The sequence below is a fragment of the Callionymus lyra genome, chromosome 17 (genome assembly GCF_982586985.1).
Source record: "Callionymus lyra chromosome 17, fCalLyr1.hap1.1, whole genome shotgun sequence".
Classification (NCBI taxonomy): Eukaryota; Metazoa; Chordata; class Actinopteri; order Syngnathiformes; family Callionymidae; genus Callionymus; species Callionymus lyra.
Genome location: NC_141834.1, coordinates 20,567,984 through 20,580,449, shown reverse-complemented (window position 1 = coordinate 20,580,449; position 12,466 = coordinate 20,567,984). Strand labels below are relative to the sequence as shown.

The following is a 12,466-nucleotide window of genomic DNA, read 5'->3' as shown; positions in this document are numbered from 1 at the left end:
TAAAGCTGATGTTTGGACATATTTTGGTTTGAAAACGAATGAAAGTAGTTACGACTTCGTCAAGAGTCATGTGGTCTGTAAATACTACAACACCAGAGTCAAGTACTGGACAATACTACACATATATACTTGTTACTACACTATCACAAAACCAGAGTCAAGTACTGGACAATACTACAAATATATCCTTGTTACTACACTATCACAACACCGGAGTCAAGTACTGGACAATACTACACATGTATACTTGTTACTACACTATCACAACACCGGAGTCAAGTACTGGACAATACTACACATATATACTTGTTACTACACAATCACAACACCAGAGTCAAGTACTGGACAATACTACACATATATACTTGTTACTACACTATCACAACACCAGAGTCAAGTACTGGACAATACTACACATATATCCTTGTTACTACACTATCACAACACCAGAGTCAAGTACTCGAAAATACTAAAAATATATCCTTGTTACTACACTATCACAACACCGGAGTCAAGTACTGGACAATACTACACATATATACTTGTTACTACACAATCACAACACCAGAGTCAAGTACTGGACAATACTACACATATATACTTGTTACTACACTATCACAACACCGGAGTCAAGTACTGGACAATACTACACATATATACTTGTTACTACACAATCACAAAACCAGAGTCAAGTACTGGACAATACTACACATATACTTGTTACTACAGTATATCACAACCACATTTTTTTTTTTTTCTAAAAAGTTTTCTTAACGCTACAGATGACAAACTAAACGATGAAAACAAAGACAGTATCATAAAAAGTTAAAAGTACTCTTCTTGACATTTACAACTCAAGGCTAACATGTGTGTTCTTCTCATAGCTCTGTGTTCTTGCTACGAGAGCGAAAAAACGCTTAATCTGGTTCCACAGAAGTTGTTGACACAGTCAACTGTCGTAAATATAACTTCATAGGTTGAGTCACAGCAGATCCTCACACATGAGGGGGGGGGGGGGGTCTTATTGCATAACCTTCACCGAGAGATTCAACGCTTGAAAACTAATATTTTGATGCTTGTAACTTGATTTTTGAGATCGAAAATGGAGAATATTAATGTAATACAATATCTCTCTTCTAGTCTAACAAGTGGTAGTAATATTATGGTAGTACATTCTTAAGAATAAACTCTCTGGTGTCGATAATGTGAGAATATGTCTGGTGTGGCTATGACGTTGCAGTTACACGGTTCTGACACTGGGGGGAGCCAGAAACAATCTTTTAAAACGTACGTTTTGCAGCTTTTTTTGTTTGTTTGTGTAAAACGTCTTTTTAATAAATAGTGTCAACGATACAGTACTGAAGGTAGCAGCAGTGATTCCAGCTCAAAGAGAAAATAACTTTTCATCATCAATAAATCCAGATTACTTTAAAAGGAATAAACTTCGCAGGAGATAAAAAAAGTCTTCTTCTTGACTCTTCTGTGATCCGCAGTGAACGCTCCAGTTGTCCCAGGCACAGCTTTTACAGTAGTTGTAGAAATGTTGCTCGGCTTTCTTCAGCGTGTCGTTCAGGTCCAGGGTTCCCTGCAGGCTGCAGCAGGGACGTGGTAAGAACATGAAGACCACCTTGAGACTCAGAGCAGGAACCGACCTGGAGGTGAACTGGATGAGCTGGACCTCGTCTCCACACTGGAGGAGATTCTCTCGGTTCTCCAGCAGGATCGCGGCGCAGATAAACAGCTCGAAGGTGAAGTCGACGTTGACGGCCTGGAGTTCTGGTTCTGACTCGTCATCTGCGACTTAGATGATGAAAACAACGTCAATCATGGGAACGGAAATCTTTAGAGGTAAAATTAAAATGTGTATTAATATAAAATGTGTGAGCACAAATAACATTAACGATTAAAATGTTTTCTTAATTTAGAAAAAAATATCTGAAGGTCAAAGTTGATGTTATCTTTTGTTTTCTATTGAATTATCTTCTTTAATAAAACATAAACAACAGTAAAACACTGTAAATGTTAGCGTTGCTAGTTTAGCTAGTGGCTAACACTGTAAATGTTACCGTTGCTAGTTTAGCTAGTGGCTTACACTGTAAACGTCACCGTTGCTAGTTTAGCTAGTGGCTAACACTGCAAATGTTACCGTTGCTAGTTTAGCTAGTGGCTTACACTGTAAACGTCACCGTTGCTAGTTTAGCTAGTGGCTAACACTGCAAATGTTACCGTTGCTAGTTTAGCTAGTGGCTTACACTGTAAACGTCACCGTTGCTAGTTTAGCTAGTGGCTAACACTGCAAATGTTACCGTTGCTAGTTTAGCCAGTGGCTAACACTGTAAACGTCACCTTTGCTAGTTTAGCTAGTGGCTAACACTGTAAGCGTTACCGTTGCTAGTTTAGCTAGTGGCTAACACTGTAAACTTTACCGTTCCTAGTTTAGCTAGTGGCTAACACTGTAAGTGTTACCTTTGCTAGTTTAGCTAGTGGCTTACACTGTAAACTTTACCGTTGCTAGTTTAGTTGGTTGCTTACACTGTAAATGTAAATTGCTAGTTTACTAGTGGCTAACACTGTAAACATTACCATTGCTAGTTTAGCCAGTGGCTAACACTGTTAACGTTACCGTTGCTAGTTTAGCTAGTGGCTAACACTGTAAGTGTTACCGTTGCTAGTTTAGCTAGTGGCTAACACTGTAAGCGTTACCGTTGCTAGTTTAGCTAGTGGCTAACACTGTAAACTTTACCGTTCCTAGTTTAGCTAGTGGCTAACACTGTAAGTGTTACCTTTGCTAGTTTAGCTAGTGGCTTACACTGTAAACTTTACCGTTGCTAGTTTAGTTGGTTGCTTACACTGTAAATGTAAATTGCTAGTTTACTAGTGGCTAACACTGTAAACATTACCATTGCTAGTTTAGCCAGTGGCTAACACTGTTAACGTTACCGTTGCTAGTTTAGCTAGTGGCTAACACTGTAAACATTACCATTGCTAGTTTAGCCAGTGGCTAACACTGTTAACGTTACCGTTGCTAGTTTAGCGAGTGGCTAACACTGTAAATGTTATTGTTGCTAGTTTAGCTAGTGGCTAACACTGTAAGTGTTACCGCTGCTAGTTTAGCTAGTTCGAAACTTTTAATATCACAAAAGAATTGTAGAAGGAGATAAAGTGGTCAAATACTGTATATTTAGGAATTATTTTTTTAAGAAATACTAATGAAAATATATCAAAACATAAATGAAAATCATATAAATTAAAAATACATAAGGACAATGTAATTTAAAAATAAAAGTATTTAACAATGGAGAAAAAAAAACAGAAGAATAAATTAAAAAGTCACTTAATCTTGTGATTATTAGTTCAAACAGATATTAGGTAATCAAAGAAATGAAAATAAATGAAAATATGAGTGCATGAGTTCAGGGTCGCACCGACGCAGTGCTGCTGAGCAAGACGCTCCTGGTACCGAGCTCGGTCCACTTGTTGAGAGATGAGCTCCAGGTGATCGCAGCTGAGGATCTCGAACAAGCGAAGCGCGTCGCTGTAGGCGAACTCTCTCTGGAAGCCCAGCAACAACCACCTGCAGGAACAAACACATGTTCACCGAAAACCTGCGACAACTTGAACTACACAAAGTACCTGTGGCAGAAGGTGAAGCTCTCCATGCTGTCAGTCACCAGATGATCATAGAGTTGCGGGTCCAACTCCTTCAACAGAGCAGCCTCCAGTTCTGACAAACAGGAACTACTTTTATCAACCCAGTTTATTTTTACTTTTGAAAAACAGATTCTTGTTGAAGTTCCAAGACTTCGCCACTAGATGTCGGTGTTTCTCACCTATTTTTCTGTGCAGACCGTCCGCTCGGAAGTCTTTGGAGAATTTCTCCATGTAGCAGGAAAAACTCCAGAAGGTGTCGACCTCAGAGTCCAGGACCTCCAGGAAGCGGCTGCACAGGTCATTCATTCCCTGAGCGTAGCTGACCTCTGACAACAAACATACGACGTCACAAGGTTATATGTGTAGTATTGTTGAGTACTTGACTCTGGTGTTGTGATAGTGTAGTAACAAGTATACATGTGTAGTATTGTCCAGTACTTGACTCTAGTGTTGTGATAGTGTAGTAACAAGTATATATGTGTAGTATTGTCGAGTTCTTGACTCTGGTGTTGTGATAGTGTAGTAACGAGTATATATGTGTAGTATTGTCGAGTACTTGACTCTGGTGTTGTGATAGTGTAGTAACAAGTATATATGTGTAGTATTGTCCAGTATGTGACTCTGGTGTTGTGATAGTGTAGTAACAAGGATATATGTGTAGTACTGTGGAGTACTTGATTCTGGTGTTGTGATACTGTAGTAACAAGTATATATGTTTAGTATTGTCCAGTACTTGACTCTGGTGTTGTGATAGTGTAGTAACAAGTATGTATGTGTAGTATTGTGGAGTACTTGACTCTGGTGTTGTGATAGTGTAGTAACAAGTATATATGTGTAGTATTGTTGAGTACTTGACTCTGGTGTTGTGATAGTGTAGTAACAAGTATATATGTGTAGTATTGTCCAGTACTTGACTCTGGTGTTGTGATTGTGTAGTAACAAGTATATATGTGTAGTATTGTTGAGTACTTGACTCTGGTGTTGTGATAGTGTAGTAACAAGGATATATGTGTAGTATTTTAGAGTACTTGACTCTGGTGTTGTGATTGTGTAGTAACAAGTATATATGTGTAGTATTGTCGAGTACTTGACTCTGGTGTTGTGATAGTGTAGTAACAAGTATATATGTGTAGTATTGTCCAGTACTTGACTCTGGTGTTGTGATAGTGCAGTAACAAGTATATATGTGTAGTATTGTCCAGTACTTGACTCTGGTGTTGTGATAGTGTAGTAACAAGTATATATGTGTATTATTGTCCAGTACTTGACTCTGGTGTTGTGATAGTGTAGTAACAAGTATATATGTGTAGTATTTTAGAGTACTTGACTCTGGTGTTGTGATTGTGTAGTAACAAGTATATATGTGTAGTATTTTAGAGTACTTGACTCTGGTGTTGTGATAGTGTAGTAACAAGTATATATGTGTATTATTGTCCAGTACTTGACTCTGGTGTTGTGATAGTGTAGTAACAAGTATATATGTGTAGTATTTTAGAGTACTTGACTCTGGTGTTGTGATAGTGTAGTAACAAGTATATATGTGTAGTATTTTAGAGTACTTGACTCTGGTGTTGTGATAGTGTAGTAACAAGGATATATGTGTAGTATTTTAGAGTACTTGACTCTGGTGTTGTGATTGTGTAGTAACAAGTATATATGTGTAGTATTTTAGAGTACTTGACTCTGGTGTTGTGATAGTGTAGTAACAAGTATATATGTGTAGTATTTTAGAGTACTTGACTCTGGTGTTGTGATAGTGTAGTAACAAGTATATATGTGTAGTATTTTAGAGTACTTGACTCTGGTGTTGTGATAGTGTAGTAACAAGGATATATGTGTAGTATTTTAGAGTACTTGACTCTGGTGTTGTGATTGTGTAGTAGGGTGGTAACATTACCATTGCTAGTTTAACTAAGGTAACTTTTAAAAAGTTACCGTTGCTAGTTGAGCTAGTGGCTAACACTGTAAACGTTACCATGGTTACCTGGATGAAAGGCAGCGTAAGTGATGAGGATGTCCCTCAACACCAACAGGTTCCCCAAACCTTCCTCCCTGGAGACAAACAATGAAATTAAAGTTATTTTTAAAGATTTTCTAATTTTCATTCTCTACACATGAAGAACACTTTTATTGCAGTATAACTTTTAGTATTTGTGATTTGAAATATCTACTAATATAGTCAGGCTATTTAATGACAAATACAACGTTTAATTAGAGTCTATGAATTATTCATCATTATTTTAATCATTTTCTCATTTTAATATTATTTTATTATCAGTTTTCTTTATTATTTGTATTTATTGTTAGTGTACTCTATCTATTTTAATGTAATGTTTATTTACGTTTCATCTACTACTATACAATTTAAATGTACTTTATGACAGAAGAATAAAAGCGTATTAAATAAAATGAAAGATAATCACCTAGTGGTGAAGACAAAAAACTTAATGTTTCGACTAAATTTTAATCTAAATTTGGTTAATTTATTAACTAGTGTTATTATCTTGATTTAGTAAACCTGTTTTATTTTAGTAAACCTGTCGAACAAGCGTTCTATATTGAGCGTTTGAGGAAACATTTGCATAACTGTCGCTCCCAGAGTCAACACACTCACTGGTAGAAGCTCAGGTCTCTGTTGGTCCTCGGGACGTCCTTGTCGATGATGCGAACGGCCTCCTGCAGCTCCGCCCTCTCGAACGTGACTCGCTCGAACACTATCTGTTGACGGGACGTTCAAATCACTTTCACAAACGAGCCACGTCTGTTGGACTCGCTCACATCCTGGTGAGTCAGCGCTGAACACACGCCGCCGCCAAACCAAACAAAGACAAAACCGAACGCAAACACCGGCTTTTATTTTGACGCCGCTGACCTGAGCCTGCAGCGTCAGGAAGCCCAGTCGGTCTCGGACCTCCTCGGTCTGGTCCTGCTGCTGAACCTCCGCCTGCCTCTGGTCGAAGTACCTCACGGCCGCCGCCAGCTCGGCTGCCGCAGGAAGTGAGAAAATAAGAGTCGGGACCGGAAACTAAAGGGTGGATTTGTCGCGTTCTTTACCGTCCGTGCCGTTGAGATGTAGGCGTACGGTGTTGGGCAGGAACTGCTGCCACTTCCTCTTCATGGCGTGGTAACGCACGGACATCTGCTCCTGCTGTAGGGGGCGCTCCAGAGCCGTGGAGCTGCAGGGGTACATCCCGAACAGGAAGCGCCACGCCAGCGCCCGTTCAGAGGGAGGAAGACCACCTGACGGACGAGAGGAGAAGAGGAAAAAGGAGTGAATACGGAGGAAACATAAAGCACGAGAGGAAGACCAAGCGAAAGAACACAAACGTTAACGTGGAAGAAAGAAAAGTGGAAGAAGAAGATGAACAAAAAAAAACGATAAACAGGAAGTAAAGAGAAGACAAAAAAGAACAATAACCAAAAAGAAAAAGGAAAACGAAACAAGAGATGAAGAAGAGATACAAGAGGAAGGATATGGACAAAAAGAGGAAAGAACTTGAACCAAAAGACGAAGAAAACAAAGAAGAACAAGAAACAACGAAACAAGAAGACGACTGACATGGACGAGAAGAAGACATGAAAACGAAAGATAAGAGTGAAAATACGGAGAAGAAGATGAAGACGAACAATAGAAATAAGACACGGACAAAAAGAGGAAAAAGGAAAGAAAGAACATAAACAAAAAGAAAAACACCAAGGAAAAAAAACACAAATAAGAACAACAACAAAAAAGAAAAGGAAGAAGAAACAAGAAGACCACTCACGAAAAGACGAGATCTACAAAAAGAAGAAGAAAACAAGAGATATAAGAGGAAGGATACAGAGGAAAAAATGAAAGGAACGTGAAGAAAAAGACAAACACGAAAGAAAAAAAACAAAGGAGAAGAAGAACAAGAAAAAATGACGGAACAAGAAGGATGTTAAGAAGATGAAGAAGAAGAATAGAAATAAGAAACAGACAAAAAGAGGAAAAGGAAGATGAGAGAAAGAACATACACAAAAAGAAAAACACAAAGAAGACAAACATAAAAGAAGAAAAAGACAAAACAAGAAAAACAGTGACAAGGTAAACAAAAGAAGGCAAAAGACATGAAGAAGAAAAGGAAGACCATGAAAAAATAGACGACAGAAACTGAGAAAAAGATGAAAGGAACATGAAGAGCAAGAACAGAAAGAGAACAGAATAAAAATGTAGACGGATGAAATGAACACAAAGAAGAAGAAACAGAACAAGAAGAGGACTGACATGGACAGAAAAAGAAGGATGAATACGAACAAAAAGAAAAAAACGAAGAAGAGGAAGACGGACAAGAAGAAGATGAACAGAAAGAAAACTACAAACACAAAGAACAAAGGTAGTAAAAGAAGACGACAAACTTTAGGAAGAAGAAGAAAAAGACGACAATAAAGAACAACAGCAAGAAGAAGATGAACACAAACTAAAAGACGACTATGAACAAGAAAAAGACGATAGACATGCACAAAAAGAAGAAAAACGTACAAAAAGAAGAGAAAGACAAAGAAGAGGAGGATGTTATTAGACTGACATGGAGAAAAAGAGAACAAAAAGAATAAAACGAAGAAGAAGATGAAGAAGAGAAATAAGAGGACGGACGAGGACAAAGGACAACAAATGAAAAAGAAAAAAGACAGACACAAACAAAGGGAAGATAAAGAAGAGAAACAAAAAGAAGAATACGAACACAAAAACAAACAAGAAGTCGATAGACATGAACAAAAAGACGATGAACGGGAAGTTCTTGTTCTTCCTCACGTCCACTAAGTGTGTTGTGCGAGCGAGTTCCTAAGACTCTCTAAATCAGACTCAGCAGACGGAGACCTAGCTAGAGTGACCTTTGACCTTCCCTCCGCCGGTCGTGTTGAGAAGAAAATCCATGATCTCGACGATGGAAGACAAACGTGGCAGGAATGTGAGGAAAGGTCGGAAGTTTCTGAGAACGTTTCTCTGAAGAAAAGGATTTATTTGCGATCGATCTCGTGACGCGTTGGATTTTTTTTAAAAACAAGTGGAGGTTTTGTTTCCGAGCTGTTGATGCTTTTGTGGGTTTTTTCTGTCTTGAGGCCTCGGGCCGACGAGCACATGAACGGTTCGAGGCTCAGACTGTGACCCTAACGTCACTCGACTGTTGCTCTCCTGGAATGTTGCAGGAGAAACATCGAAGGAATCCAGAGGATTTGTTTCTTGTGCCGACGCAGCTTTTTAGATCAATTATTTGAATAAATAATCACTGATTGTGTCAAGAGATGAACTTTGGTCTCATTTGTGGATTTCATTCAAATAACAACGAGTCTTATTTTCGTGTTAAATACACATTGAAGGGTTTGAGTTAACTTTTAAAATGTTGAAAATAGAAGAAGAAAAAGACAAAACAAGAAAACTACTGAGAAAGCAAACAATAGAAGGCAAAAGACTTGAAGAAGAAAAGGAAGACCATGAAAAAATAGACGGCAGACACTGAGAAAAAGATGAAAGGAACATGAAGAACGTGAACAAAAGGCTAAAACAAACAAAAAAAAAAACAAAGGAGAAGAACAAGAAAAAAGATGAAACAAGAAGACGACTGACATGCACGAAAAATAGACTTGAAAAGGAAGAATGAAAATAAAAATATGAAGAACAACAATATAAATAAGACACAGAAAGAAAGAGGAAAAGGAACATGAAAGAAGGAATAGAAAAAGAAAAAGACAAAACAAGAAAACAACTGACAAGGTAAACAAAAGAAGGCAAAAGACATGAAGAAGAAAAGGAAGACCATGAAAAAATAGACGGCAGACACTGAGAAAAAGATGAAAGGAACATGAAGAACGTGAACAAAAGGCTAAAACAAACTAAAAAAAAAAACAAAGGAGAAGAACAAGAAAAAAGATGAAACAAGAAGACGACTGACATGCACGAAAAATAGACTTGAAAAGGAAGAATGAAAATAAAAATATAAAGAACAACAATATAAATAAGACACAGAAAGAAAGAGGAAAAGGAACATGAAAGAAAGAATAGAAAAAGAAAAAGACAAAACAAGAAAACAACTGAGAAAGTAAACAATAGAAGGCAAAAGACTTGAAGAAGAAAAGGAAGACCATGAAAAAATAGACGGCAGACACTGAGAAAAAGATGAAAGGAACATGAAGAACGTGAACAAAAGGCTAAAACAAACTAAAAAAAAAAACAAAGGAGAAGAACAAGAAAAAACGATGAAACAAGAAGACGACTGACATGCACGAAAAATAGACTTGAAAAGGAAGAATGAAAATAAAAATATGAAGAACAACAATATAAATAAGACACAGAAAGAAAGAGGAAAAGGAACATGAAAGAAAGAATAGAAAAAGAAAAAGACAAAACAAGAAAACAACTGACAAGGTAAACAAAAGAAGGCAAAAGACATGAAGAAGAAAAGGAAGACCATGAAAAAATAGACGGCAGACACTGAGAAAAAGATGAAAGGAACATGAAGAACGTGAACAAAAGGCTAAAACAAACTAAAAAAAAAACAAAGGAGAAGAACAAGAAAAAACGATGAAACAAGAAGACGACTGACATGCACGAAAAATAGACTTGAAAAGGAAGAATGAAAATAAAAATATAAAGAACAACAATATAAATAAGACACAGAAAGAAAGAGGAAAAGGAACATGAAAGAAAGAATAGAAAAAGAAAAAGACAAAACAAGAAAACAACTGACAAGGTAAACAAAAGAAGGCAAAAGACATGAAGAAGAAAAGGAAGACCATGAAAAAATAGACGACAGACACTGAGAAAAAGATGAAAGGAACATGAAGAACAGAAAGAGAACAGAATAAAAATGGACACGAATGAAATGAACACAAAGAAGAAGAAAGACGGAACAAGAGGAGGACCGACATGGACACGAAAAAAAGAAGATGAATACGAACAAAAAACGAAGGAGAAGAGGAAGAAGAACAGGAGAAATAAGACGAGTGACATGGACAAAAGAAGACGACAAAAACAAAGAAGAGAAGGAAGAAGGACAAGAAGAAGATGAACAGAAAGAAAACTACAAACACAGAAAAAAGGTAGAAAAAACTACAAACATTAGGAAGAAGAAGAAAAGGAATCAAGAAAAAGAAGATGAATGAACAAGACTATGAACAAGAAAAATGACGATAGACACAAACAAAAAGAAGAAAAACATACAAAAAGAAGAGAAAGACAAAGAAGAGGAAGATGAAACAAGAAGACGACTGACATGGAGAAAAGATGAAAACCAACAAAAAATAAAACTACGAAGAAGAAGATAAATAAGACATAATTTGAATCATTTTTATTGTTTGTTTTGTTTTCAACCCAAAAATATTTAATTAAAAAAAATCCAATATTGTTGGTGAAATACATTTATTTAGAATTTAAAAGGTAATAAATAAAGAAAAAGAAAATATATTTTTGATTTATTGCATTTAAAAGATTTAGTTTAATTAGTTTAAATTTAGTTTAAAAATTATTAAATTGAATTATTCAGTGTAAACAACATTTAAATATAGAAACTAAACTGGCTAACACTAACTTTGTTAAAAATATTACATTTTTAATCCAATTGTTTAAAAATAAAAACAAATTCAACCTTTCAACGGATAAATAATTAAATGATTCAAACAACATTTAAATATAGAAACAATTTAATTACATTATTCAAAACATATTTAAATGCTTAAAAAATGCAAATTTGGATTTAATATTTTAATGCAATTGTTTAAAATCTAATAAACTTCCACCTTTTAATAGAACTATATTTTCTAATTAAAAAGTTTCCACAATCTTCTGACGACACTGATAAAACCACTTTTTATTTTAATACGTTTTGATTAAATAATTAAACTTTTCTATAATTTTAATACGTTTGTATTAAATAATTAAACCTTTCTATCATTTTAATACGTTTTCATTAAATACTTAAACCTTTCTAAAATAATGTTGTTTTAATCCTACAGCACAGAACATGTCATTATTGACTTTATTGTTACCAATTTGTTCCTAAATGTTGTCCAGAAATGTAGCTATACTTGACCTCCTGTGTAAACTGACATCAAATGAATGAAATGCGTCATAAAACCGTTAATAACGTTGAATATTTTTGTAACTTATCTATAGATTTTCAAACGTAGAATAAATGTGAAGCGAATCAACTTTTGGATTAATTTGTTACCGTTTTTAAAGACGTGCATCCGGAGCCGGGACTCGTCCACCCGGCCCTCCGAGTCCATGACCCCGGGCAGCGAGAGGCGAGCGTCCGCCTGAGCAGGACCGTTGACGGCCGCGACTCTCCTCTGGACCTCCCGCTGAGCGGCGCCCGGTCCCGGCTCCATCTCCCGTGCGCTCGCGGGGCCCGGAGACTCCATGTGCGGCTGCATGTCGTCGCGAATCCTCGGAACCTTTTTCAAGCGACTTCCATGAGCGCCGCGGACCCAGAACCAGTTCCGCCGAACCCTCGGAGAAAAACCACCATTTTCGTGTTGACTTTGGTGTTGTGACGTCACGGCTCGGTCATGTGACGTTACCTTCGGTTTTTTCGAGCTCGGCCCACATTCCAGGTTGAGTCCCGGACCCGGTGCCGAAGTCCAAAAACTCTTTACTGAGAGAGACCGTGTGGCGCCATCTAGTGGTTACATTCAAGCGGTGACACGAACGCAGCAAGAATAAAATGAAAAACATTGAATAATTTAAAACATTTTCAAACGTCATTTTTCTTGCATTTACTAAAATTGTTTTAAAAACCCTTTTTTATAATTAAATAATTGAATTCAATAATTTGTACATTAAAAGGTTCAATTGTTT

General features: G+C 36.8%; 1 protein-coding gene across 2 annotated transcripts; it reads right to left on the bottom strand.

Annotated features, from left to right (window-relative positions):
* Positions 1-1,292: 1,292 nt before the first annotated feature.
* LOC148062970 (TBC1 domain family member 15) lies at positions 1,293-12,136 on the bottom strand. 2 transcript variants are annotated; one of them, XM_087812983.1, is made up of 10 exons: positions 11,838-12,136; positions 6,706-6,891; positions 6,524-6,636; positions 6,266-6,369; positions 5,636-5,703; positions 3,831-3,977; positions 3,634-3,724; positions 3,426-3,574; positions 1,653-1,800; positions 1,293-1,592 (listed from the first exon to the last, which is right to left on the bottom strand). In XM_087812983.1, exons 1-10 carry the CDS (start codon positions 12,040-12,042, stop codon positions 1,424-1,426), a joined length of 1,380 nt encoding a protein of 459 aa, XP_087669109.1. In that variant the 5' UTR covers positions 12,043-12,136; the 3' UTR covers positions 1,293-1,423. The 2 variants fall into 2 exon arrangements, with proteins under 2 accessions (XP_087669109.1, XP_087669110.1); XM_087812984.1 differs by having other exon boundaries at positions 1,653-1,794.
* Between the last annotated feature and the right edge of the window lie 330 nt (positions 12,137-12,466).

Excerpts from the sequence above, each read along its gene's own strand:
- LOC148062970 (XM_087812983.1), bottom strand. The coding sequence starts at position 12,042 with ATGCAGCCGCACATGGAGTCTCCGGGCCCCGCGAGCGCACGGGAGATG. Across the intron at positions 5,704-6,265 it reads AGAGACCTGAGCTTCTACCA|GGAGGAAGGTTTGGGGAACC; the intron begins GTGAGTGTGTTG and ends GTTTGTCTCCAG. Across the intron at positions 1,593-1,652 it reads CTCATCCAGTTCACCTCCAG|CCTGCAGGGAACCCTGGACC; the intron begins GTCGGTTCCTGC and ends TCCCTGCTGCAG.